The sequence below is a fragment of the Sminthopsis crassicaudata genome, chromosome 1 (assembly GCF_048593235.1).
Source record: "Sminthopsis crassicaudata isolate SCR6 chromosome 1, ASM4859323v1, whole genome shotgun sequence".
In the NCBI taxonomy this organism is placed as follows: Eukaryota; Metazoa; Chordata; class Mammalia; order Dasyuromorphia; family Dasyuridae; genus Sminthopsis; species Sminthopsis crassicaudata.
In genome coordinates this window covers 265,307,518-265,334,749 of record NC_133617.1, presented here as the reverse complement: position 1 = coordinate 265,334,749, position 27,232 = coordinate 265,307,518, and the positions used below count along the sequence as shown (strand labels likewise).

Here is a 27,232-nt window from a genome sequence, read left to right as displayed (position 1 = left end):
GTGGATAAAGTAGTAAATCTAAAGTCAGAAAAACTTGATTTTAAATCCATACTTACATACTTACTAGTTCTTGTGACCATGAACTATGTAGCCTCTCTGCCCCAATTCCCTCAACTGAGAAATGAAGAAGATAACTGCATTTACTTCCCAGAGTGTTGTGAGAATCAAAAAGAATGATATTTAAAAAGCTCTTCGCACAGTACTTCATCCATAGTGGGTGCTTCATGAATGCTTGTTTCCTTCTTTTATTCCTTTCTTTTACCAGAAAAGAGTGTATAGATTAGAATAGACTAAGGGAAAGAGCACTGAATTAGAATCAGAAAACCTGGATTTTCTTGCCCAGTTGTGTAATTTTAGGCAAGCTGCTTCCCCTCTTAATAGGTTCAATCCTTCTATGTTAAGTAATATCTGAAATGTGTTGTTTGAACCAGTAATCTGAAAAGTTCCTTCTAACTCCAAAATTTTAGGATTTTTATCCCTGCTGAAAACTTGCTAAAATTATATGATGCTAAAACATTCAGAAAGTACTGGTTCAGTGTGTGATTTGCTGAAACTTAGAGACACCAAACGAAGCATGGTGAGCTACCACTGTCTTCATGGAAGCAGGAACATCTCCCCTGTTTTTAGGAGCTCTGTGAAGCCAGGAGCCCATCAGTCTTTTGCCACTTTTCCCTCTGTGCTGACACCTTGGCAATCATATAACCATCTACTTTTCTGTGGTAGAGAAAAGAATTGTGCTTGTTCTTACATATTTTTGAATGGTCATAAGCACTTTTGTAATAAAACCAATTTATATGGCAGTGGGGTTGATTGTTAGTTTCACTCATAGAGTACTGACTCTATAATTTATACCCAGGCAATTAATATGCCTCATAATAAATAATAGCACAGTTATTATCTCTGGGGAAATCTAGAGCCAAACTTTGAAATCTAGTAATTTGCATGTATTGTTTTCTTTTAGATTGCTTGGCTTTCCTAGCATATAGGTCTGTATCAGCCATATACTAATCCATCAAATAAACAATCCAGCACTCTTTTACTAAGCACCTAGTTCTGCCATGAATACCACTAAACACTGGAGATACAGAGTAAGACAAAAACCTTCAAAGGGGTCACAATTTAACAATCAGTGTCCTTGCTGTAATTAGCCCTCAATAGAATGTGAGTTCATTAGGGACACCGTTTCTTTCTCTCTCTCTCTCTCTCTCTCTCTCTCTCTCTCTCTCTCTCTCTCTCTCTCTCTCTCTCTCTCTCTCTCTCTCTCTCTCTCTCTCTCTCTCTCTCTCTCTCTCTCTCTCTCTCTCTCTCTCTTCTCTCTCTCTCTCTCTCTTTCTCTCTCTCTCTCTCTCTCTCTCTCTCTCTCTCAATCTCTCTCAATCTCTCTCTCTCTCTCTCTCTCTCAATCTCTCAATCTCTCTCTCTCTCTCTCAATCTTTCTCTCTCTCTCTCTCTCTCTCTCTCTCTCTCTCTCTCTCTCTCTCTCTCTCTCTCTCTCTCTCTCTCTCTCTCTCTCTCTCTCTCTCCCTCCTTCCCTCCTTCTATTCCTTCTTGTCCTTCCTTCCTTCTTGTCCTTCCTTCCTTCCTTCCTTCCTTCCTTCCTTCCTTCCTTCCTTCCTTCCTTCCTTCCTTCCTTCCTTCCTTCCTTCCTTCCTTCCTTCCTTCCTTCCTTCCTTCCTTCCTTCCTTCCTTCACTGGGTAATTAAGTGATTTCCTGAATAGAATGGAATTCCAGGTGGCCACCTGGAATACTAAAACTCAGGAAGACTAGTTCAGATTTTGTCTTAAGATAAAAATAGATGTGTGATCCTGAGCAAATAATGGAAACTTTTAGACTCAGTTTCCTTGTATGTAAAATGGGGGTAATAGCACCTACTTCACATGGTTATTTTGAGGATTAAATGAGATGTTAAGTACTCCATCAATCTTAAAAAGCTATGGAAATGTTAGCAGTGATCTGCTATTAAAATAGTTTTGTGGCCACATTCCAGAAACCATTTTACCCCTTCCTCAAGCCAAAAACAAACCCTTTTTCATTTCATTCATACAACTAATGTTCAGTAAATTCCTAGCTTGTATTTTGCACTATTAGGTAGACACTGAAAAAAATTCCAAGATAAAGAAAACATGACCTCCAACATCAAGGAATTTAGCATTGATTTGGAAGAGAGGAGACATATATGTACATAATTTCAATACAGATTAGAATATAAGTACATTAAAAGTATAGAATATTATGAAAGCAAACATTTCTTCCAGCTACAAACTATGGTACTTGACCAAATCCATAACCTTTAGAAATATTCTTCATACATAAGTAGTAATTCATTATCTATTAATCATTTTTTAAATCATTAACAAGAAAAAATTGTCATGGGAAGTATGTTCCCAAAAGAAAACATTTTTTTAGTTAGACCAAAAATCAGTGCTATTTTTTTCCCTCAAGAAATTGCTAGGAAAAAAAGAACTATTTTAATTCATATGCATTCTGGCAAGGAAAATGCCTGCTAAAGATAAAATGTCTGTTTATATTCTGGCCCATCATCAATGCAAAGTAGGTAGGCTATGTATGGACATAGTCAAATTTTTTAATACTGGTATTTTGAGATCCTTAATTTTTTTCCCAACATGTTAAAATTTTACCCAAATGAATCATATTTTAAAGAGAAATAATTGTTTAAATACTCTAAGGGAACTACTTGGGTTGGGAGTCACATAGAATCTAAACTTAAATCCTATTTCTGCCAAATCTGTCACCAATGGGCAAGAAACTAAATTCTGAGCCTTAGTTTTGCATTTTAAAAATGAGAGAGTTGGATTGGATTACCTCAGGTCTTTTCTAGCACTAATTCCATAATCTTATCATAGCTTTATAGTCTTTCAGAAAGAGCATTTTAGAGGAGTTGCAATTTCTTTGAGCATATAGTAGAATCTCTCAATTTTTGGTTATTTAAATTTAAATTCAATTTAATTCAGTGGATATTTATTAATTATTAATAACCCACTACATGAAATGATATTCAGCCAGTCCTATTGCTTAATTGGGTTATTTTATGACACTTTGAAATGAGTTCTAAAATTATTTCCCCAAATAATGGGTTTTATCTTATCTCATTATTTATTTTATATTTTGTTTGACTACTATGATTTGTTTGCAAGTGTTCTTAATGTGCAGATCCTATAGAAATAGTTCAAATGTTGCTGATTCTTGTGATTATAACAGATAAAACTGAAGAGAAGTGGTTTAGTGAATTCCATATGATCTTGCCATTGAGAAAAATTTTCAAATTGTGTCATAATTCCATATTCAGGCTAAAACATAATTTTAAACATTTATGCTATTTATAAGATCACTTTTATTATAAAGTGTTATTACCTAGCAAAACCAAACTGAGAAATAATACTTAAAATGAAAAGTACTTGGTAAAAGCATTATTACATACTGTAATATACATTTTGGAGCATGATGAGGTAGAGTTAGCTAATTATTCAAAAAAAGCAGAAACAAATACACAATAAATGTTTGACAATCCATTATGGTCTACAAAATATACTAGCTCATCAGGATTTGGGAGAGAAAAGGGGAAAGTGAGATCAACTACCCTCTGTATTAAAGTAAAATACTTCAGTTGGAATAAATGAGAATATCATATTATCTTTTTACTCATATTGCAATATAATATTAGGTATGTCTTTTGACTTTTTGGTACCTCAGACTAATTATATCCACTAATCTTATATAAGTGTGGAGCCACTAAACCATACATAAGTATCCCTGAAGATAACATATTGACTTAGAAAACCACGTATTAACATTTTCTATGTTTTAGTGTATTTTTATTTATTTTCTGAAATATTTCCCAATCACCTTTCAACCTGGTTCAGACAACATTCAGGAGAGTTGTGGGCTGCATGCTGGTTTTAGACACATTATATATCAATGGAATAATTTAAGTGAATATTTGTTGAACCTTTATAAAAGTGCTATTTCTGAATGGTGCTACCAATCATTTCTTTCATAATTAATTGTATTTATGTTTAGGATCATATGTGAATCACACACTATGAATTTTTTTACTGAATGAGACACAGTAATGTTAATGTCATAGACATCCTGAGTTTTGTAGACTAGAAGAGAATTTAATCACTTAGGAACAAAGTATGAAGTACTATGATTCTAAAGCATTCTTTCTATTAGAATTTGTGTTTGTGAGAACTATGGAGCTTGAATGAGGATTAGTCTAGTATATTCATTTTTTTTTTTTTGTTTTTGTTTTTATTTGTTTGCTTGTTTTTTTTTCCTTTTACCTTCTGATGATTTTTCTTGTGCAGCAAGACAAATATGGAAATATGTTTAGAAGAATTGCACATGTTTAATCTCTATTGGATTGCTTGCTGTTTATGAAAGGGGGTAAAGAGAAGGGTGGGAGAAAAAACTGAAACACAAGGGTTTGCAAAGGTGAATATGGAAATAGCTTCTTACGTATTTGAAAAAACAAAATACTATTAGAATAGTGTTTTGTGTTTATGTATCTGTAATATATAAACTTATTATAATGACTATTTCTTTGTATCACTGTTAGCAACACAGCAAAAATAGTACTTTTATATTTGAACTTAATATATATTTCATTGTGATGCCCCATTGTATTTGTTAATCTATATAATAGACACCCTCTCTCAAAAAACAAAACATCCATATAAAGTATGTTGCTTGAAAACTGTTTCAATTATTAACAGAAAGGAAAAGAATGTCCTTTAATCAGTCTATAAACCTTTGTTAAGTGCATAATATGTGTCAGATACTCTTCTAGGCACTGGGCATACAAAGTAAAAAATAAAACAGATCCTGTCCTTAAGGAGCTTACATTTAAGTCTGATAGTATAGTATTTATATTCACCATTATAACTGACCAGAACTGTGTTGCTTCTCAATTTCACATCCCTTCATACAACTCTTAGAATTTTTCTCTATATTTTTTTAATCTCAGTCCTTCCTTGTGGACAATTAATATGCCATTTGATCAGTAACATTTTCGTTTGGTTAGTCATTCCTTAATCATTGCACACATTTTGTTTTCCAGATTTTGGTAAACAGAACCTGTTTACCGAGATTTCAGCTTAGGAATTTTGGAAGGATAGATTTAACAACTAAGGTGGCATATTCAAAACTTGATACATTAACAGTTGTATTTTTCTCCACAATTATTTGCCACTTATTCTATCCAATAAATAAATATATGTGTGTATACACACACATATATATATATGCGTGTGTATTTACATATCCATATATTACAGTATTTTTTTCATAAAATTTTCACTTGAGACTTCTGCTGAGACCAGTTTTAATTTGTTTTGAAAACTCTGCACTTGTTCATTTCTCAGATCTAAAGTTAGAATCCATTGAGCTGTGCTTCAGTACATTTTCCATTTTCATCTCCTCTTGTCAGAAAGTGTGCCATTCATTTAATCCTTCATTACAACCAAACAGCAATATGTAGACAGGGTGAACAAAATGAGCCATTTTGTTTTAAAACAGATTGCAGATGAAAGGAAACCATTCATTTCGGGCTTACTTGCTGTAATTACTAGACCACTAATTACTCCCAATCACTGACATCCAGGGTCAATGAGGATGACAACAGGAACATCAAAGACAAGATGGGCTCAGCGAATGACAGGTTCCCCATATTCCAAGCTGCAGTATATTTTTATGGTTACTGTTTTCCAGTCGATGTAGAAAAACATTCAAGATTGCTGAATGTTTACTATTATTTCATTCGCAGTTTGACGGTGAGAACATGTATATGAGTATGACAGAGCCGAGCCAGGACTATGTGCCAGCAAGCCAGGTGGGTTAATTAATCTTCTCTGTCTTGTTTCAAATTGTAATTAAACAAATTCAAAGAGTTGCATTGCAAATGAGTGGCACTATCAGTAACTGCTGCAATCAGGAATAATCATAATTTATAAACAAAGCATTTAAGCCTTGTTTCCAGTTAATGAGATAGAGCTGATAAAACACCGGAGTTGGCGTTTGTTGAAAGATGCTACCTTGCTTCCTCTCCAGAATGCAAGCAGCTGTTTTGCCAGCATGATCTTTCCTAAACAGTTGTTTTACCTTTAGGAAATAAAGTCTTTACAGGTGCAGGTTATTTGTGCTCCTGACTACAGACAAGTTAATCATTATAAGCTGCACATGTCACAAATAGCTTTAATTATCTGCTGTTAGGCCAGTTTTAAACCAAGTGTTGCATTTAGAGTAGAAATCATATGGCTGGAGAAGGTTTGCCAAGAGTGAAACCATCAGCAGTACTGTAATGATTCTCTCAAAATCTACTGTGAGGTTTTCACTTCTAGGCCAAAATATATAATATGATGAGTCCCTTCAAAGATATGGTTGAATCCATTTTGCTGGAAAGAGTTGGCAAAGCATTTAGTCAAGAGAAACAACAATGGTAAAAGTACAATGGAAACAAAAAAGTACATACTTTTAAAAGAAATGCTTTAATTGTGGAAATATGTATAGAAGAATTGCATATGTTTAACATATATTAGATTACTTGGGGGAGGGAGGGCAAAAAAATTAGAACATGAGGTTTTGCAAGGGTGAATGTGAAAATTATCTATGCATATGTTTTGAAAATAAGTACCTTTAATCAAGGGGGAAAAAAGAAAACAAATGCTTGGTTTTTTTTTTTTTTTTTTTTTTTTGTCAGATACTTAAAATAAGATTTTTGGTCCAAAGAGAAAATTGAGAAGAAAAATACACTGGTTAGTATTGTCCTAGATAGTATATATAATGCAAAGAATAGTAATATAGGAAATAGAGGCAGGGTGGGAGGGGCAGACTAAGAAAAACTGGGTGTGATCATCATGGGGACCTTTTCTTCCTTGTATTTTATAGCAGTAGTAAAATCATTTCAGCTTTAAATTTAAAATTCAGAACAGCAGGGTTGTGAATACATAGGCTATGATTTTAAATACTTCCTTTCACTGTCTTAAAAAGATAGTACCCAACTGTCTGTGACCTTGACATCCTATTCTGTATTTCAAAAATTGACTAGAATTAGGTAAGGAAAATGTACAAGTACTTTGAAACTTTCACTCTTTGATCAACAGTATTTTCAAATAAATACTTAGGATTCAACCAAAACCAGTATTTTTGTGTTTCTATATCTCCAGACTAGATTTCTTTTTGGTCTGCTGCAGCAATGATTTTTGGAAGCCTTAATTTTGCATTTAGTATTCTCATGTGACTAAATTTATCAACTAAAAATGCTCTAAGATCCATAGATGGTTGTGAATGGAATAGTTTGATTAAAAAATGAAAAATGTTATTATTAATTTTTTTTCCAACCATCAATCCCCAAACTGTACTGACAAGTTTAGTATTACTATTAGATTAAAGCAACCTCATGTCGTCTCATTTGTGCCTTTAGGGTTTTGAAGTGCAGGGGCTAATTGAATTTGTTTGAAACAGTAGAAACACAAACTCAGTGAATGATTACTGTTATAAAGCAGCTGCTACCTTTCAGAGAATCATTAGGTTGGTCTTGAAGAGTTTTGAAGAAAGCATTGTAAATTTGCAGCTGATATATGTTTTTTGTTCCCCCTAGCACCACCCTCTAGATTTTTAATAGAAGTACCCTGGATAATTTAAACATCAGTCTAAAAATCAAATAGCATTTTGAGTTTTAAATTTTTATGCCCTGTATTCACCAAGCACATTTTAAATACCAGAGATGTCATTTACCAAGAAAAAAAAATAATAATCCCAAATGATTTTGTTTTTGTTTTTGAAAATAATGGTAGGCTTTTGACCCAGAAACCAATTAATTTTCTTTTAATAATTTAACTTTTTTTCTGAAAGTATTTTTTAAAATTGAGCTTTGCTAAGAATTCAGTTAGCATAAGATAATTCATACACTGGGAAAAATTAAGTTTACAAATTAAAGTCACTGAATAATCTTAGGAGAATTTACGAATTTACACTTGAGGTCTTCTCCCTCTCCTTTGCCTTTTTTTCCTCACTATAAGATGGTATTTTCACAAAACCATTACCTGGTATTATTTTTAAGGAATTTTAATCAATTTATCCCCTTTAGGCTAACATAAATAAGACTTCAGTCATCCTGCAGCTAAAAAAAATAGTTTTGTTCTTTTTTCTACATAACATCAAACATCTGCATAGTTTGGTAATCTTAGACAACATGCCTCACAGCATCACTCAACAATTATAATTTCTGTTCAATTTTCAAATCCGTACATGCTCTGGGACTTATAGACTAAGTTGCTAAGTAGCAACATATGGCACACTACTGCTCCTGTGATGTTGCTGCAAGCAAATAGCATAATTCTATACTTGAAATGATTTTTATAGAAAGCCATTGCTGGAACTGAGCCAGCAGTGTAAGTATACTGTAAAAATTAATGATATTCTTTTAGACAGTCCCAAAGGGCTGTTTGGCAGTACTCTTTACTGCATGCATTCTATACCTCTTATGCTAGTGTACACAAGCCTTTTTTGGACTTAATTCTGTAGTTGGTAGGCAGCTTTTAAATTAATTACACCACCCATGATATGCCTGCCAACTATGCAATAAAAACATATGACATTTCTACTGCTCCTCTGGATTTCATTCTTCAAACATTTACCACATTGCCTTATAATACTTTTAATTGTGGTGACCTCCTAGTGTTTCACTTATAACCAATTTAACTTATTCTTCCAGGGGATTGAGTTTGAATTATACAAATGGAAAATATCATTATTTGCTCATATTACTTAAGAAAAGTATGTGATTCAATATAGAATATATTCTTTCTTTCTAAATGATTCATGTAGTATTAGAATGAATTGAAAATTGAAAAATGATAGTGAATTGATCTGGGAAATTCAGGATGATAGACTCAAGAGTTGGAAGAGTGTCAGAATCACATAGTCTGAACCCTTCATTTTAGAGATGAGGAAACTGAAGTCTAAGAGAGTAAAGGAAATTTCCCAAAGTTTGCATATGATTATAACTGAGACTTAAACCCAGGTCTTTTAACACCAAAATCCAATAGATAGAAGTCACTTCTCATGTTATGTACCCTTTATTTCACCTCATTTAGGTCACTTTCTGTTCTACTGGTCTAGGCTACTCTTTCCCAATCTATATGTCAGGTCACATCAGTGCATGAGAAAGGCAAATTGTATTCTTCCAATAGTTTGCGTTTCTCCTATGAAGAGACTTTCACATGAGGCAGTTGTAAACAATTCATTCAATCCCACAAACACTTATTAAGCATCTCCTATTGACTGTACTAAGCACTAAGGGTATAAAGACAATTTTTTTTTTTAAAAATGAGACCATCATAGTGCTATTTAGATTAAATTGAGGATTAAATTTATCTTTTTATGAATGCTAACTTAACAGGACTTTGTGTGTATGCATGTATATACATACATACATATATATATATATATATATATATATATATATATATATATAAAAGCTTAATTAATTAACTTTTGTTCATCTAATTTTGAAAGATGTATTTTTTCTCCATATTTTATATCTTGGACAGAAATAATCTTTCAGGGTATATTTCTTTTTCATTCATATTATTCAGCTTTCATTACTGTACCTCCCATAAAGTTTTTAAAGGGTTGAGTATCACTGCTTTTCCATCTCTGGTTCTGCTTCCTATTTGGCCTGAAAATCAAGAATAATAAAATACAGAACAAAATCCTTTTAATTTTATTTTTTGGAATCTAGCACATAATTATTATTTGGTATTTGCTCCTTTGGAGTTAATATGTCAATATTACAAAGACTGAATTTTCAGGATGTTATAACTAGCACAGTTCAATATCAGGCATTCATTTTAGATAATGATTAGAAATCAGGAGGTGCAATGGAAATGTTCTAATTTCAGAGTATGATACACAAACATATACATAAGAAAAAAAATTTCCTAGTTTCTTTTCTGCAGAGGGATCTTTAACAATTATTGCAATTATATACAGATATAGATATATATGCATATATATAGTATATATAATAGATTTAGATTTGAAAAACAGTATAAACAGCATATTTTAATGATGTACTTTCCTAACAAGGAAATTTATTCATGGTTTAGAAGCTGGAAGAGTTATGAGATATAAGCCTAAGAGACATTCAAGGCAACACATTTTAAGGGTACTTTATTTAAAATACCTTTTTTTTTTTTCACTCCATAAAATACCTGTGATCATGACATGAATTTGAACTACAAATTAAAACCACCTTCCTTTTGATAGAGGCTCCAGACGCAACATCGACTTGACCTTATGAACTTTGACCCAATAAAATGATAAAACTGCCATGCTTTGATTAATCTAGTTAGTCTAACAGAGTCTGGCATCTCAACAAGCCCAAACTAGTTACTCAAACCAGTCTTCAGTGTAACATTCAAATGATTACTCTGTGCAATCCCGGAGGTATTCATTACAGACAAAATTGCTCTTGTTGCCTTGCATACAAGCTGAGTTTTCAATGGGAAATGAAAGGCTGCTTGGAAAAATAGGCCACCTAATTAAGTTAAACTACTCTAGCATTTGGCTTGACATCTTCATTACTCAAAATTAAAAAGATGCTTCACTTGAGCACACAAGTTACTATTGTTTATGTTGTTTTCTTCCTAAATTGGCTTCTTACATAGAAGTCTGTTTTTCAGAATTATTTCTTGTAATAGCTCACATATTTCTTGCAGTTTATAAAAATGTCTTAATAGCCAATATAGACAGTCATAACAGGTACAATCTAAATAGGGAATGCTTGCTTTAAGAGTCCAGTGAGTTTAAAAGCTTCACAAATCTTTTAGCATATTTTTCTAATATCTTACAAATTGGTATTAATATTCAAATGATTCCCCTACCCCCACTCTGTCTTTCTTTTATTTACAAAGTTTAATACTGAATCTGCTCTAAGTGGTCTCCTCAAGGAGTAATTGAATTCAGAGAAGATTTGGGGAACCATCTGTAGGTTAAAACTGAATTCCATTTGTCCACTGTTTTATGTTACTCCATAGTGGAGCTATTTTAAGAGCATTTTAAAATGTAAACACATGTAGAACACACCATCTACTGATTGCCAGATCCTATTCAATGACACTAATGAGGCTGCTGACAGGTTAAATGTTGTGTATCATATACATTTCCAAGCTGTGGGATTTGTGAGTATAAGGCTCATTTTTTATTTCAGAATATAAATATTTGTTGCAGAATATGCTTACAAATTTTATTGGTACTGTCTTGTAGCATGTTTTTTAAGCATTAGGGAGAATGCTTTTTTTTTAATCCCCCCCAAAAATCTGAATGATAAAGCATTAGCTGTGAAAGTAAGATTGCTCCTTTAGTAGTGACTCTCTAGGCCTACTGAGCACCTGGCCGAGGATGTCATATTGGCATCTTACCACTACTAGCTAGTCAGTAGTTTTCATAAATTTTGAAAAGTATTTTTTTACAATCTTGAATTTAGAAAAAGTTCAGTCATATTTAATAAATAGATGAAGAGATGAAAAAATAACTTCACTCTTTAATTTCATAATATCATATTCTTCACCTTTATCTTTCTGGCCTTCCATAGAACATAACTAACAATAAATATAGCAGAGGACTGATACAGTTTAGTAAATCCAAAATAATTGGAGGATAGATGATTCTACCTCTCAAATAGTCTCCATTTTCAAGTTGTTGAAAGATGTTAATAAACAATGAGTCATCAATACCCTTTCTTGGTGTGCATGGATGAATTGTTTCTCTCCTTGTAATTATGTAAAAACTGAGGCTCCTAGAGGGTTTGCTTAAGATAACATTATCACCTCCCATCTCCTTCTCTGTCTTGAGACTATTTTCTTTCATCCCCAAAGAAGATACTTGAGTTTTTTGTCTTCCTGTGATGGTTCCATTCCTTCTCTTTGTATAGAATCTTCACTCATTTGTCCTTAAAATCAGATGAATATTGTTAAGATATGCTAGAAAATAGAAGTATTATTTCTAATACAATAAAGATGCTAGAATTTAAAGCATGAAGATATATTAGAGATCATCCCATTTTATAGATTAAAAAACTGAGGCCCATCAAGCATAAGTGACTAAAGCCTAAGGTCACACAAATAAGAAATTAATAGCTTGTGTTATAACTCAAGGAATTCATAATAATTTTAAAATATATTGGTAGTTTCTTGAGGAAATTTGCTTTGAAGTGCTGTTAAATAAATTTCTTCAACATAAATGGTCACATTTGTTTAGTAAATAGTGACAATTTGTCTCTATGTAGCAAATCCAAAGGGATGATTTCTGGAGGTATTCCCAGAATTGTTAAACTGATAATGCATATTCGATTAAAAGTAATAATAATAATAGTAGTGAAAATTATAATGATGATGATGGTGGTGATCATAATAATTATTATTGTAGCTAGCATTTATATAAGACTTTATAAGGCAAAATGTTTTACATATAATGTTTATCAGGTTTACAAAGTTATTTCATGTAATCAGTAAAAAGGGCAAATTTTGATAGTTTATGCAGGACATGCAGGTCCCTCTCATTTAAGTTTCTTGTCACTATCAATAAAGATCAATAAATACATTCAGTCTTTTTTGGACTGGCTTGCTTTTATGTTAGAAATGTGTGGTCAGAAGAAGGATGGAGTACTCTTCCCCCTTTGATTCCAGAATTTACTGTCATAAGAAGTTAGGTTATTTTATGGTCCCACTTCCAGTTTTTCAACAGGCAAAGTTAAGAACTAAAGTTGATCATCTTTACTTCAAACCCCTCACATTGTTCACTTTAGTCTCTCCTTTCAATTTACCTCAAAGTGTTTCTGTGATAATCTAGTGAGGTTATCATTTGAAAATGATTTTTAAAACTTTATGAAAATGCACAAGGGTGTTATTATTTCTTTGTCCCATTAACTTCTATGGTTCTTTCTCTGCAATTTGTCCCTTCCTTCTTTATCTACTACCTCCTATACTACTTCCTTTCCCATAACTTAAATTTTATCTTCCTTTTCTTAATTAAACCTATAAACTTGTTTATTAAATCTTGCCACCCTCCTTTCCTATTTATGTCCTTTTACTCCCCTTTCTCCTTCTATCCCTTCACAAAAGATTCCAACACTCTGTAGAATCACATGATGTATACACTCTCTAAATATGCTTTTCTCCCTGATTAATCCTTTTTACTTTTATTGTGACAGGATTGACTTTCAAGACCAAAGGTTTCTGGATTCTGATTGAGATCTCCCATGTTTTTGTTTTTGTTTTTGTTTTTGTTTTTTTCATTTTTTTTTAAATTCAGGTATGGGACTTCATGGTAGAAGGAACTTCTTAGAGTCATCTAGATTAGCAACTTGTCTACAATACATAGTCTTGAATAGTTTCCTAAGGCACTGACAAATTGATTTACTTGCCCATGATCTCACAGAATGTATCAGAGTTAGAACTTTAATAGAGGTCTTTCTAATTCCAAGGCTGACCCTCTATTTATCCTGCCTTTCTCCATTAAATTAGAGAAATCATCTCTTTTCCTAGATTCTACTTCAACATCTGGTCTCTTCTATACATCTTCTTTAATTTACTTTACTGTACAGTATCCTTAATAATGCAGAATTCTCTTCAACCTCTGGGCATATTTTTGGTCCTCCTTATTAAGAGAGTTAGAATTGCTTGGAAGACTGTTGCAGAGAATTTTCTTTCATTCTAAGTCTTTGAATCAGAGTGAAATAGAAACCCAAACATAAGAATGTGCTTTTTAACCCTATTAAATTACTTCTCTTCTGGTTCAGTATTAATTTCCTATCTATATTGCATAATGTTCTTTCTGTGTGTGTGTATATATACACACAGAGTTATATATTGTTATAGTTACATATCTATAAAGTTACAGATGACTATATATGTGTGTGTTTATCCATCTTTCTATCTAAAACACCTTTCAGATGTTATAGTATTCATTTACTCATTGGACTAGGTAGCTACTGAGGTCTCTTGCTACTCTCAAATTCTATGTTTCCAATTCTGCTGTATAACATTCTACTATTTATTACCTTTTTAACTTTTGCTGAGTTGTACAACTCACTGGGACCTCCTCTTATACACTCACATACACATACACACATGCATGCTTGCAAACAAACAATCACACACATATGAATATCCATTCAACTCAAATTAATCTGTGATTTCATTAATGAAAATTTGTAAATTGTTACATACCTGCTTGTTAGGATTACTAAGTGAGAACTGAGGTTGTCTGGATAGTTACAAGGTGAGAACTCAGGTTGACTTGGTAGAAGGAGCAAGCCCATTGGCTGAAGTGGTTCTTCCCAGAAGCCCTTGCATTATCCCACGCCCATTCTCTGGGAGAATAAAAGATACACACAGAAAAAAACAGGGCACTATGCTAGGTGGTATGGATGCAAAGATAAAAAAAAATTACATTGTCCCTGACATGTCCTAATGGGAGTGGGGGAGGAATGGCATCAGTGGGGCAAGGGAAGTTGACTAATATCCATGGATCTCAGTTTCCTCTTCTATAAAAATGAAGGTATTAGATCAGTTCATCTCATGAGATCTCTTCTAGCTCTAAATCCTCTGATTGCTTGAAAATCCCTACCTATCCAAATATACTATTCCAGAATCCCTAAAATTGATCACCAGTTGTGACAAAACAATGAATCCCCATGATGCGGGTTTTGCCCCTGACATCAGTCATGACCATGGCTCAAAACCTTGCTGCAGAGAGCTCATCACTCACTGTGAATACACTTGTCACAATACCTGGAGTCTGTCCACATGACAAGGCTAATGCTAAGATGCTTCCTTCCCCTATAGGGAAACCATAGTAAATGACACTAGATTCACAGAGGATAAGGAAGAACTCTGAAAAAGAAGCTTGGGCAAAGGACTATGAGTAATTAACCCTAGTAGTATACTCACTAAAGGGAAAAAGAAGACTCTAAGCCATTAGTCTGGGGTTATGATTGATATCCATTACACTGGGCTTAATATGTGACAAAAATTTATGCCAGATCAATTCAGTCAGTCAGTAAGTCCCCAAGAATTAAATATCTGTTTACTATGTGCCAGTGCTATGGTAAGCTTAGGGAATAAAAAGAAAGGGAAAAAAAAAACCTGGTCCCTGACTTCAGAGGCTCACATTCTAGAGGGGAAATCAGCTTGCAGATAACTATGTATAGACATGTTAAATGCAGTGTAAATGAGAAGCAATTGCAAGTAGAAAACACTGGGAAAGTAGAATCACTGGGGAAACTCCACTTAATGGAAGATGGAATTTTGAGCTACATATAGAAGAAAACCAGGGAAGACAGTGTATATAAATAAGGGGAGAAAGCATCTTTGAAATCCTGAACTTGACTATGGTGGACAAGAGAACACTTGAAATAAACTTATAAATGGGTTTCATAGAGAAGCTTTTTCCTTAGACAACAAACCCTCCACCCCATGTTCATTGGAGTCAATGAAATATAATTTTAAATACAAGTTAAATTGCCTCTTGGACATTCACCAGTTGCTTGCCTCATATCTTGCAGATCTGCCTGATCTCTTGCTTCTAGATAACTTTAGTTACCTCATCCTCTTACCAACTCTACCTTATTTGTGGCTTCTCTCCAGAAATACCCTCTGTTAAATTTTTATTTTCTCCCCACATGGCCATGCACACAGTAGGCCCTAGGTAAATATCATCTACTGAGTATATGAATACTATGTCAGAAAATTAATGGTTTCTTGAGGCATTGCCCTTTGCCTAACCTGAGAAAGAAAAATTGATGTACACAACGAAACAAAAGTTGTACCTTCTGCAATCATATATTTTGATAACTGTTGCTTGATAAATTAGTACATTGTGTGTTTTTATAAATGAATGTGATTTATTGCCATTGTCTAACATGTGAAGAAAGACAAAAAAATTGTTTGCAGGATCATTGGCTTGATAACATGAATGGCACTGTTGGACAGTTCTTGCTGAATGTTCAGATGATTTATGTAACAGACTGAAGGTTGCCACAGTAATACATTATAGTCTCAAGCTATCAAACTTGGTTCATGCAGAGACAAAAGAAGCTGAAAAATACTTACTTCTGAAGGTTCCCCCCTCCATCGTTGGGGGAAAAATGAGAGATAACTCTTATCTTTTTCAAACCCTTGGGGGAACATGGGAGGAGAGAAAGATACTTTCCTATATTATTTCAGAATATATACAGAGTCCATTTATTTTTATATTATAATGACCTCTTTACTTCATTTTTATTTTGAATTAATTATTTTAACTGTGGAAAAGAAACATATAAAAAAGGAAGATGAAATATTTTTAAAGGACATTTACTTACTCTTGGTATTAAGGATATATAGTAGAGATTAAAAATTAAGGCATTTTGTACATATTTACCAGTAATGCCATTTTTCTTTTCAAAATGAAAAACATATTTTAAAATGTGATAGCTAAATTCATAGTGAGTTAAATTTATTCATGATTATGTGTATGCTCACAGATGTAAATTTACCCTATGAGAAAAACCATGTGATATAATAGAAACAGTATCAGATTTGGAATGAGGTCTTGGAATTAAATCTTGGTTCTACTCTTTTCTATCTTGTGACCCTGACCTAGAAGCTTAACCTCTCAGGCCCTCCATTTAGTAAAATAACAGTAAGATATTAGTTAAATGAAAGAATGGACCTAAATTAAGGTGCTTTCCAGATTTAACATTTTGTGAAGTTTGACTTTCTAATAATAAGGCTTCCTGTCATCAAAGATAATGTTCTATATGCTGATTGTTCTGGGTGGGGCAAAGGCTTACAGATGCAAGGAATCATGTAGAAAAAGAAGAAAGGAAAGGTTAAGAAGAAATTTCTCTTCTTTGATTCTGTTCAGCATAAATTAGTACTGTATCTTTGACACGTGAAAATGAGAAGTATCTATAGTCTGGAGGAAAGGCTGCATAAATTAGCATTCCACCTCCATATATATATATACCAGCATACCTATAGCAAATGAGAATGTGAATGTTACAAAGAAATAAGGGAAACACTAAACCCTGGGATGAGATATGTAAAATACTGGCTTGGAACACATTGAGAATGTGGAACTGAAATGATGGTGGAAATGAGACCTTCAATAAATGAAATGAGGTGATGAAAATTAGATGGGTAGTATATGAAATTGGAATCTTGCAACAAGGACATAGGTAATGTAACCTTAGTCAGCAGATATCATCTGAATGAGCAGATATCATACAGAAGTATGGTTTTCAAGACAGATATCCTACCCTAGACTGGGACAAGGTGATCCATCACTAACTAATCTTAACTCAGAAGAAAAGATCACTAAGCATAAGTCGCTAAATTCCATTTCTGTTTGAAAGACTGCATCCTTAATAGGGTTTATTCAGCATGATCTTCTTAAGGAGGGAGGTCTTGCCAGGGAGCAGGAAGATAGTTACATAATCAAATTAATGTTTTGATTTGACTTGGTTTATTTAATTTTTGTTAAAACATTTTTCCCTTTGTAAATGATATATATATAGTAAATTCTTCATTCTTTTTCCAACACAGAGGGTTGCCTAGGGCAATAAGACCTAGGTTGCCTTAATTCCAAGCCCCATCTTCTGTCCACTACACAAAACTCTCTCAAGTATAGTTTTTAATTGCAAATTAATAAATTGCTATTCTTTTTTGTACCAAGTTACCCAGAATTGATCACTGAATTACCCAAATCAGCAAAGGGAATTGAGCAGATACTAGAGAAGATAGAAAACAGAGAAGTCCAAACTAGCCCTGAGTAGTGATTTAAGTAATCCATATTTATAAACATTCAACATAAAGCCCTAGTCTTAATTCCAGTCTCTTTTTATTGTTCATTTACATTGTCTCATTCTACTTAAACAAGGGTAGCAGAGAAGAGGAGCAGACCACAGGATCTAAGAGTGAGAAGTGATTTTAAAAGTTATTTACTATATGCTGGATCTGCTAAAACATCCCTAATAAATATTCATTAAGCTACTGCATGAAAGCCCCCAGTAAAAGAATACCCTCCATGTCAGACAGTCCAGTCTTTTTTTTTTTAAGCAACTCTAAGTAGATTTTCTCCTTCTATCAAACCAAAATCTGATTGATGTAACTTCCACCCAATTCCTTTAGTGTCATGGTTCTGCATTCCAAGATGAAGCTCCACAAGTCTAATCTCTCTTTCACATGATATCCCCTCAAATACTTAAAGGATGACTTTCTTCCATTTATCTCCTCCTCATATAGAACTCATATAGAGTTTGCAGTTCACTAAAATCTACTAATTTTGTCCCCCCGAAAAATTCTACATCAAACCATGCTGCGTCCCTTACACTTTGCTACTTATGAAATCAATTTTTTGAACTCATGCAAAATTTTATATTTATTTCTATTGAAAGCCATCTTATTAAATTTTGCTCAGAACTCAAAGTTGCCACATCCTGTTTGCACAATGTGTTTGTTGTAATTATCTCTTCCAACTTTGTGTCATCTGAAAATTTCCTAAGATATATATGTGTTTCTGTGTCTTTGTGTGTGTGTATGTGTGTGTGTGTATGTATATGTATATATATATACACACAATACTACATTCACATACATACACACAAATGAGTATATATGCTTTTTTCAGAGGTAAGAATGTTAAGCAGTACATAGCCAAGTACAGATACTAATGCAATTCACCTCATTTCATGTTAAAAACTTATCCTGACTCATTTATAACCATAGAGCTGAATTCTTAGTATTATTGTGTTTGCTCAAATCTTTCCACTATGCTAAAAGTGGGAATAGGAAAAAAACTTTACAAATGCTTTCCTAAAATTAAAATTATTTGGGAAATGTATTTGGCTTTCTGAACTTGTTCAAATTCTTCAGGAGCCATCTTAAAATGTTGTACCTAGAACTAAATATCATAATCTAGATATAATCCAGCAGGGCAGCCTTTAGTATAGCAAACATCTAATCTCCCTCATTCTGAACTTGTGCTTTTAATGTAGTTAGTTTACACTCTTAGAGTTTGGAGTCTGTTAATGTCACACTCTTGAGTTATAATCATTAACATCTGGAGCATGAATGCCTTCAGATTTTTTTCACTTGAATTCTTTTTTAGTCAAATTTCTCTCATCCTGTTTTTAGGCATAAGATTTTTTAAGCCCAAGGTAAGTTTTTATATTTTATTCCTTTTAAACTTTACTTCTTTAGATTCAGCCATTTTTTTAGTCTGATATAATCTTTTATATCCACATTTTGATATCTATTTATTTCCCAATAGATAACTGAGGAGACTTGGAGAAAAGAAAACCTGGATTCAAATCCCTCCTCAGAAATGTTTTAGTTATGTGATAATTTGGAGGCTATATTTTATAAGTTGTATTTAAATTGTCATTAGCCTACATTTCATTTTCATGGAGGACTAAAAGGCTTTCTAATTTTGTTTCTCTGGAACTAGTATTAATCTCATCTTCTTAACTCTTCTTTAATACGGACAACATCTTCTATAATTACTTAAATTTTTTTAAGTTCATAAAATTAACACTGCTAATTATAACTTTTAAAATTCAAACTTACTTTATAAATTTCAGCAAAATGATAAATAGGTAACATGCATCCAACTAAAGAAAAAATATACTTGTTTACAAAACTCAATAATGATGTCAATTTTCAAATGCAGATTTTAAAACATGGAGCATCATTGTATAATAGTTGTGCCTGGTAGTAGTGGGGACAATAGTAATTTCCTGTCATCCAAAAATGTGAAACAAATCCCATTTCCATTTGGCTTTGTCCAAATCATTGACAAGTATCAAACAGAGGCATGCCACTACTCTTTGTGTCTGTTGATAACACAATTCTACTTTTATCCAGTCTATATATTTTCATCTTGACTACAAGTGTAAATTATATACAGGCACATCATGCATGTGGAACTTTAACAATATATCATTTTGGGGACCCTTTTGCAAAGAGAAACTAATTGGTCTAATATAATGTGCCTTTGATGAATCTATAATATTTTATAATGATTATGTTTCCCTTTTTAAGTATTTATAATTCTATCCATCTTTGATAATATGTTATAGAAATTTTCCCCCTAGGAATTGAAGTTAAGCTTCCCTATCAATTGTTTCAAGACTTCTTTGTCTTCCCACTTTGGGAAGGGGGAGTAGGAAGAATAGAAACAATATACAAGAGAAAATAATAGAAAGGGAAGTCACCTACAAAATGCAAAGATCTGGTTATCAATCTGCCAAGGCATATAAAAGGTCTATTTTAATATAATTACCAAATATTCCTCAAAAAAATGATCAGTTTAGAGAATTAGAGAGGCATTCATTGCTCATGATTGAATGGAACCAATATAATGGAAATGATGATATTACCTAAAATATATTAGGTACTCTACCAATTAAACTACCAAAGGATTAATTAAAAAAAAAAAAAAAAAAACTAGGCAAAATCATGACCAAATTCATTTGGAACACCAAGAGATATAGAATTTGAAAAGAAGAAATAGGAAAAAGTACTAATGTGATAATAGTTCCTCAAACTCTTTATAGCTTCAAATAAAAAGATTAAAATTTCTGATCAGAAAGATTATCACTCCCATTGAGCTGTCCACAGTTCTGTTCTCTGCTTAATGTTTCTCTGAACTTGATTTCAATTGCTTTCTTTCTATGATAGCTGCTAGGTTGAGAACTATTCTCCATTTTTTTTGCTTGCTTCTGATAGCTGACTGCAGCCCTAGATACCCTATCCCTATGACCATGCTTATTAGATTGTAAGTTTCTTGAGGGCAGGAACCTTTTTTTTTTTTTTTTTTTCGGCCTTTCTTTGAATCTCCAAATTTAGCATAGAGCCTGGTACAGAATAGGCATTTTAATAGATGTTTTTTGATCTCTGTTATCTGTATACCATTGACTACCTTGAACCTTGACAGGCCTATAAGGGTATCATCATCATTTTGCTTCTATTGGCACTCTTCTCCTTTCAAAAGCTCTCTTCTAAGCTTTCTCAAACAGACACACTGTTCATGAGCTCTAGCTGTAGAGATAACATCCAGAAGTTATACATTACACAGATACTCTACACCTCCACAAGAAATTTTGATGCAAGTTCTAGCTCTGAAATTTCTAGCTGAGCAAGTCTTTTAATCTTTTTATAAATGAGGATCATCATTCTTACACTTCTTATCTCACAAGGTTGTTGTGAAGAAAATGCATTAAAAATCAGGAAGAGCCATAGAAATGTGAGCTATTTGCAATTGTTATTGTTTTGTTGTTGTCATTGTCCAAAAGTGATAATGAAAAAAAAAAAAAAAAGAATTAAAAGACAAAAGAGATCTTCTTCTGTAATTTTACTGTAGTTTTTAATGGGAATCTCCTTTTCACAGAATCATGAAACTTAAAACAGGCTACACATTAACCTATAGGCCAGTGGCAGCCACGGTGAGGTACTAAAGTGAAGTATCAAATGTCAAGGAACCTTTTAGTTCTTAGTGCTTCTTACAGACTAATCATATCTCACTTGAGGCAGTTGATCGCTGTTTAAACCTTTGAACATCGATGAATAGCATCATAGTGTCAACTGGCAGACTCAAATATTCTGGGAATAAAAGACACTTAGTCATGCTTATGTAAAACGGAAATTTGTAAACCACATGTCCTTAATCATGCTTTTAACTGATTTGTAACCCCATAGTATTTGTCTTCGTCATTTGACTTTGACATATACAGAAAAAAACTAGGTCTAGTGGAAAGAACATTCTATTTGGAGTCTGAGAACTTGTTTGAATCCTAGCTTATTTATTTACTTGTATGATCTTGAGTGTGACCTCGGTTTTCTTATCGGTACAATAAGGAGCAGAGTAGATTGTTAAAGCATACTGTCTTTAATATCCTTTTTAATTCTGAATCTTTAATCTGTGTTTTGTATAAAACCCAGTGAAATGTGGTTAACATAGAACTTAGCACTGTTTCATCAAACCTCTATCATAGGACAGATGTATCTTACAAAGACATTTTTATAGATTTCCTAACTCATTTCCACACACGTATAAAGATTTCCAGTAAAGTTAATCTGACACCATAGTTATTTCTTGTCAGTATTGGTACATCTAGATATAAATGCCATTAAATAATTACATGGCTTCAATTACACTATAACTGGCTTGTACCAAATAACCATATCATGATTTTCAAAAAACTTTCTTTGTCATAAGTAGAAGCTGCTTAGTAACCTTGTACAGTTATATTTAATGATCATTCTAACTACCCATTTCTGGTTAAGTTGTGGAATCTGCGGTTCTGGTATGTAATTACATGGGTTAAATGAAGTTAATGTGTAATTACATGAAAATAACCATGTAGCCGAGTTAAATTGCAGTACAATTGTTATCACTGAATGTAAAGTGATACCAATTAAACTTCCCTTTGAAACACCACAAATTAAAACCTAACTACCAGGGAAATTCTATTACAGAAAGACACCATACTCTAGAGGGAGTATCATTGAGTATTTTCATAGGTTTAAGTATCTCTTGTTAAATCCAGAACTCTATTTCCCCCTTGTTATTATGGTGCTTTTGCCTCATTCAATGAAGAATCAAACAGCAACTCCTGTTTTCCCTATAACTACTTAAAGAGAAACATCATGAAATCCAAAACTTGCCACTTTGATAAGAAAGGAGTCATGCTTCTGAGGTCATCCCTTTCAACTTTAAAAATCTATATTTCAGAAATAAGCTCAAATATTATCACATCCATTCACATAAATAAGGGCAAGGGCAGTGCTGGGAAAAAGACTCATATACTCCTTCAGTATATAGCAATTATATGTTCTATGTTTAATTCCCCCTTTGCAAAAACATCTACTTCCCCTCTATTAGACCACCCTTCATGCCATACCAAACCCCAGAGGAGCCATGAAAATTAGCACAAACTCAGAGATCCTGAGCCTGAAGGTAATCTGGCTGATGACAAGTAAGAATTACATTTAAAATGATACATATCACTCAACAGTGTATTTCCTCAAATTAATGACATGTACTCTAAGCTTTCAAACTAAGAAATAGTGAAAACATTGTATCAGGTCATTTCTTCCTGGTCTTTATATTTTAATATTCTATCTGCAAAGTTTAATTAAGCAATTTTTTCCTTCATGCCCTCCTCTCAACTTGTTCCATTCTTCCATTACACACACACACACACACACACACACACACACACACACACACACACACACACACACCCCTTCCTGCCCTTCAGGACCTGCCTCAGTTCCAGATGTTACTAGTAGCTCTTCATTTAATCATGTCTTCTAGCAGCACCTAAATAAATATATCAGAACTTGTAAAACATTTAGTAAGTGCAATTCAAAGATTTTCTTTCTGTTAGACAAATAGACACCATCTGGAGAAAATAACCCCAGGCTCTTGGATGCAATTGCATGAAACTTAATGGCAGAGCTCCCAATGACTACCTTCTAACTACTGTCTTTGGCTTTCACTTTCTGGCTGCCCTCCTACATGACCATTGAAAATCTTGCCTCTCTCAGCATGCAGTGTTATGTTACATTATACATGGTAAACCTTATTACTGATGATCCTGGAGACTATAAAACTTCTCTCAAGTCAAATAATAGGATACATGGAAATATTGGGATTGAAATTATCTCTTCTTTTGATACCACCTGCTCCAAGTAAACATCTTTGTCCATAGATATGCTCTGCAGTGTTGTCTCATGCACTCTTCTTATCATGTAATTTTTCTTAACTCTCTTTGAATACTTCCATTTTCCTTTCAAAATAGAAATTCTCAAATACCTTTCTATCCACAGACTTTTCTGATGACACCTTCCAGTGGAAAGCCCAAATACCAATAATTGTTATTTCACTGATTAAGTACTAGTGCTTAATTTGTCTTGTTATTATTTTACAAAATCAGTAAAATTAATTTAAGTAACTGCAGTATTTAGTTTTGACTTAATTCCCAAGGAAAAGAAGTTGTAGAAATGAATGTTAATAATATAATGCCAGGAAAGTTTATTCCCGTTTGAATTCATAACTAAAAAATAGGCCTTCCTGTTAAGAAAATAAAAATTCTAGTTTTAATTGATTCTATTTTATTTTTATGCTGCTGTTTTGCACAATTGCATAACTCGTGTTTCATTGTATTTGAATTAAATTTGGAAGTTCATGACTTCAGAAATTCAGTCTTTTCCTCTCTAAGTTTAAAAGTTCAGTTTTTCTATAAATCACTTTAATTAAAAGAAATCTGTTATCTCCATACCACTAGTTGTCTTTGTACAATTAGAGGAAATCTGTTATCTCTATATGTACCATTATTTATTCTTGCAGATGGACTAAATCAATTAGAATTTCTTAGCAGTGTGGAAAGAGAGGTTGTTACTATGCCTAGCATTGCCATTTCCCAACCTTTCACATTATTCTCCATATCTATGATACATCTAATTTTGTAACCAAGAACCTTATCTTTCCAATGAAGTTACTTTTTTTTTTTTAATATTCTCCTTTTTTCTACAAAAATGATATATTAACTCCCATTTGAAGTCTTAGTTTGTTTAGGCTGAGATCTTGTATATTGGTGAATTTTTTACTTTGCTAATAAATTGATTATGCTTGGAGTTTGTGCTTCAGTTTACCTTAATTTGAATTGTGACACTATTTTTGTTGCATTTATTTTTGTCTATGTCGTATTTTCAGTGATGTCCACTACAACATCCACAAATATCTTCTCTATTGTTCTTGTTATTTTTTCTCCAGTGGAAAGATGAGCACCTTTTTTCAAAACCTAAAAGTTTCTGGAATCCAGTTTAATACAGACCATGATCTAAACTGGAGAGAGCTCTATGAAGCACATTTGATCAAACATTAATTTTATATATTGCCTTCCTTCCCTACAATTCGCATGAAAAAGGTATTCAGCTAAATTAAGACTGGAAAATTTTAATGGGACCCTTGAAATCTGTTTGATTTCAGCTTTTTTGGAGAAAAAAAAATTTGCCTAATGGAGGCTATATGCATACTAGACAGGCTTATGCCTCTGAGGCACTCTTCCTCCATGCATAATGCCAAACTGCAACAGGAGAATCTATGAGTATTTGAAATGTTCTCTTTGCTAAATTGATGCTACTGCCTGCCATAACATATAAGCGGATTATATGAGAGCATGCCATGTGTGTGTGATGATTTTCAACAATATTCTTATTTTCATTTCGCAGTCTTACCCTGGTCCAAGTCTTGAAAATGAAGACTTTAATATTCCTCCTATTACACCCCCTTCACTACCTGACCATTCGCTGGTACATCTGAATGAAGTAGAGTCTGGTTATCACCCTCTTTGTCACCCAATGAACCATAATGGGCTGCTTCCATTCCATCCACAAAATATGAACCTACCTGAAATTACTGTATCCAACATGCTGGGCCAAGATGGAACACTGCTTTCAAACTCAATTTCTGTGGTAAGAACTTTTATCCATTTAGGGGATATGGAGGGAGGTGGTGGTTAGCTGGGTTAATGAGTGAGATTTTTTTTAATGATATTAAAACAGAATTATGGAACCAGATATACTGACAACCACTTAAAATGTTTCCCACATGTCCTATATTTCTGTACTATATTCTGTAAAATACTAAAGTGATTTTTCCATCTATTCTTTATTAAAGTGAAACAATCACTTATTTATTTCAAATGTTCTTACAGGTATCATAAATTGTAAATACAGGATTGATGAGCTTATTATCATAGAATCTTATACCCCTAAAGGTGAAAAGGAATCTAGCACCCTCTAGTTTGATCTCCTAGTTAACAGCATAATTGATCCTTGCACTAACAACCCTGACAAATGCATTCACCTTTATTTAAATAAATCCTTTGTCAGGAAATACCATTACTTTTTTTTTAAATTAAAGCTTTTTATTTACAAAACATATGCAAGGGTAATTTTTCAACATTGACTCTTGCAAAAGCCTTCTGTTCTAAATTATTCCCTCTTTCCTCCCACTCCCTCTTCTAGATGGAAAGTAGTCCAATACATGTTAAATGTGCTAAAATATGTTAAACCCAATATATGTATACATATTTGTGCAGCAAGAAAAATCATATCAATAAGGGGGAAAAAACTGGGAAAGAAAACAAAATGCAAGCAAACAACAATAGAAAGAGTGAAAATGCTATGTTGTGGTCCACACTCAGTTCCCATGATTCTCTCTCTGGGTGTAGATGGCTCTCTTCATCCTTGAATAATTGGAATTGGTCTGAATCATCTCACTGTTGAAGAGAGCCTCGTCCATCAGAATTGATCATTGTATAGTCTTCTTGTTGCTGTATATAATGATCTCCTGGTTCTACTCATTTCAGGTAGCATTAGTTCATGTAAGTCTCTCAGGCCTTTCTGAAATCATCCTGCTGGTCATTTCTTACAGAACAATAATATTCCATAACATTTAATATACCATAATTTATTCAGCCATTTTCCAATTGATGGGCATCTACTCAGTTTCCAGTTTCTTGCCACTACAAATAGGGCTGCCAAAAGCATTTTTGCACATGCGGGTCCCTTTCTCTCTTTTAAGATCTCTTTAGGATATAGGCCCAACAGAAGCTGGGTCAAAGGAATGCCATTACTTTTTAATAGAATCTATTCCATTATTAGACATCTGTAGATTTCAGTCTTTCTTTCCTACATTAAGCCAAAAAAAAAAAAAAAAGTCTCTGTAATTTATTCATTGGTTCTAGTTCTGCCCTGTGAAGCCAGGAGTCGTAAAGAATAATTCTAATCTCATTTCTACATGATAGCCCTTCAAGTATTTAAAGGTTGCCATACTCCAAATATTTAACTTTATTTCTTAGAACATTGTTTCCAAGGCTCTTATCATGATGATTATTTCTATAGACATAATCCAGTTTGCCATGTATTATTTGTCATGCCTAAAATGTATGATGTCATTCCAAACATAATCTAGAGATTCCAAATAATACTAATTAGACTAAATCTGACCACCATCAAGTGTGGTGGCACAATTAATTAATATGTCCTTTGATCTGGATACAATAGTTTGGAGTGAGGGATTGGGGGTCCCCTATGTAGCCCAAGGTGTCATTATTTTTTTAAAAAACACTGTTGACTCATATCGCCAAGTTTA

At 33.2% G+C, this 27,232-nt stretch overlaps 1 protein-coding gene across 3 annotated transcripts in view; it reads left to right on the top strand.

The window, feature by feature from the left end:
• Nucleotides 1-27,232, top strand: part of TOX (thymocyte selection associated high mobility group box) — a 350,785-nt gene that overhangs the window by 167,797 nt on the left and 155,756 nt on the right. For 2 of the 3 annotated variants that reach the window (XM_074278738.1, XM_074278740.1), the window contains exons 2-3: nt 5,787-5,852; nt 25,306-25,548. In XM_074278738.1, coding sequence (XP_074134839.1) covers nt 5,787-5,852; nt 25,306-25,548 — 309 coding nt within the window. The remainder of the gene's footprint in view (nt 1-5,786; nt 5,853-25,305; nt 25,549-27,232) is intronic. The other variant, XM_074278739.1, reaches the window with a different exon arrangement.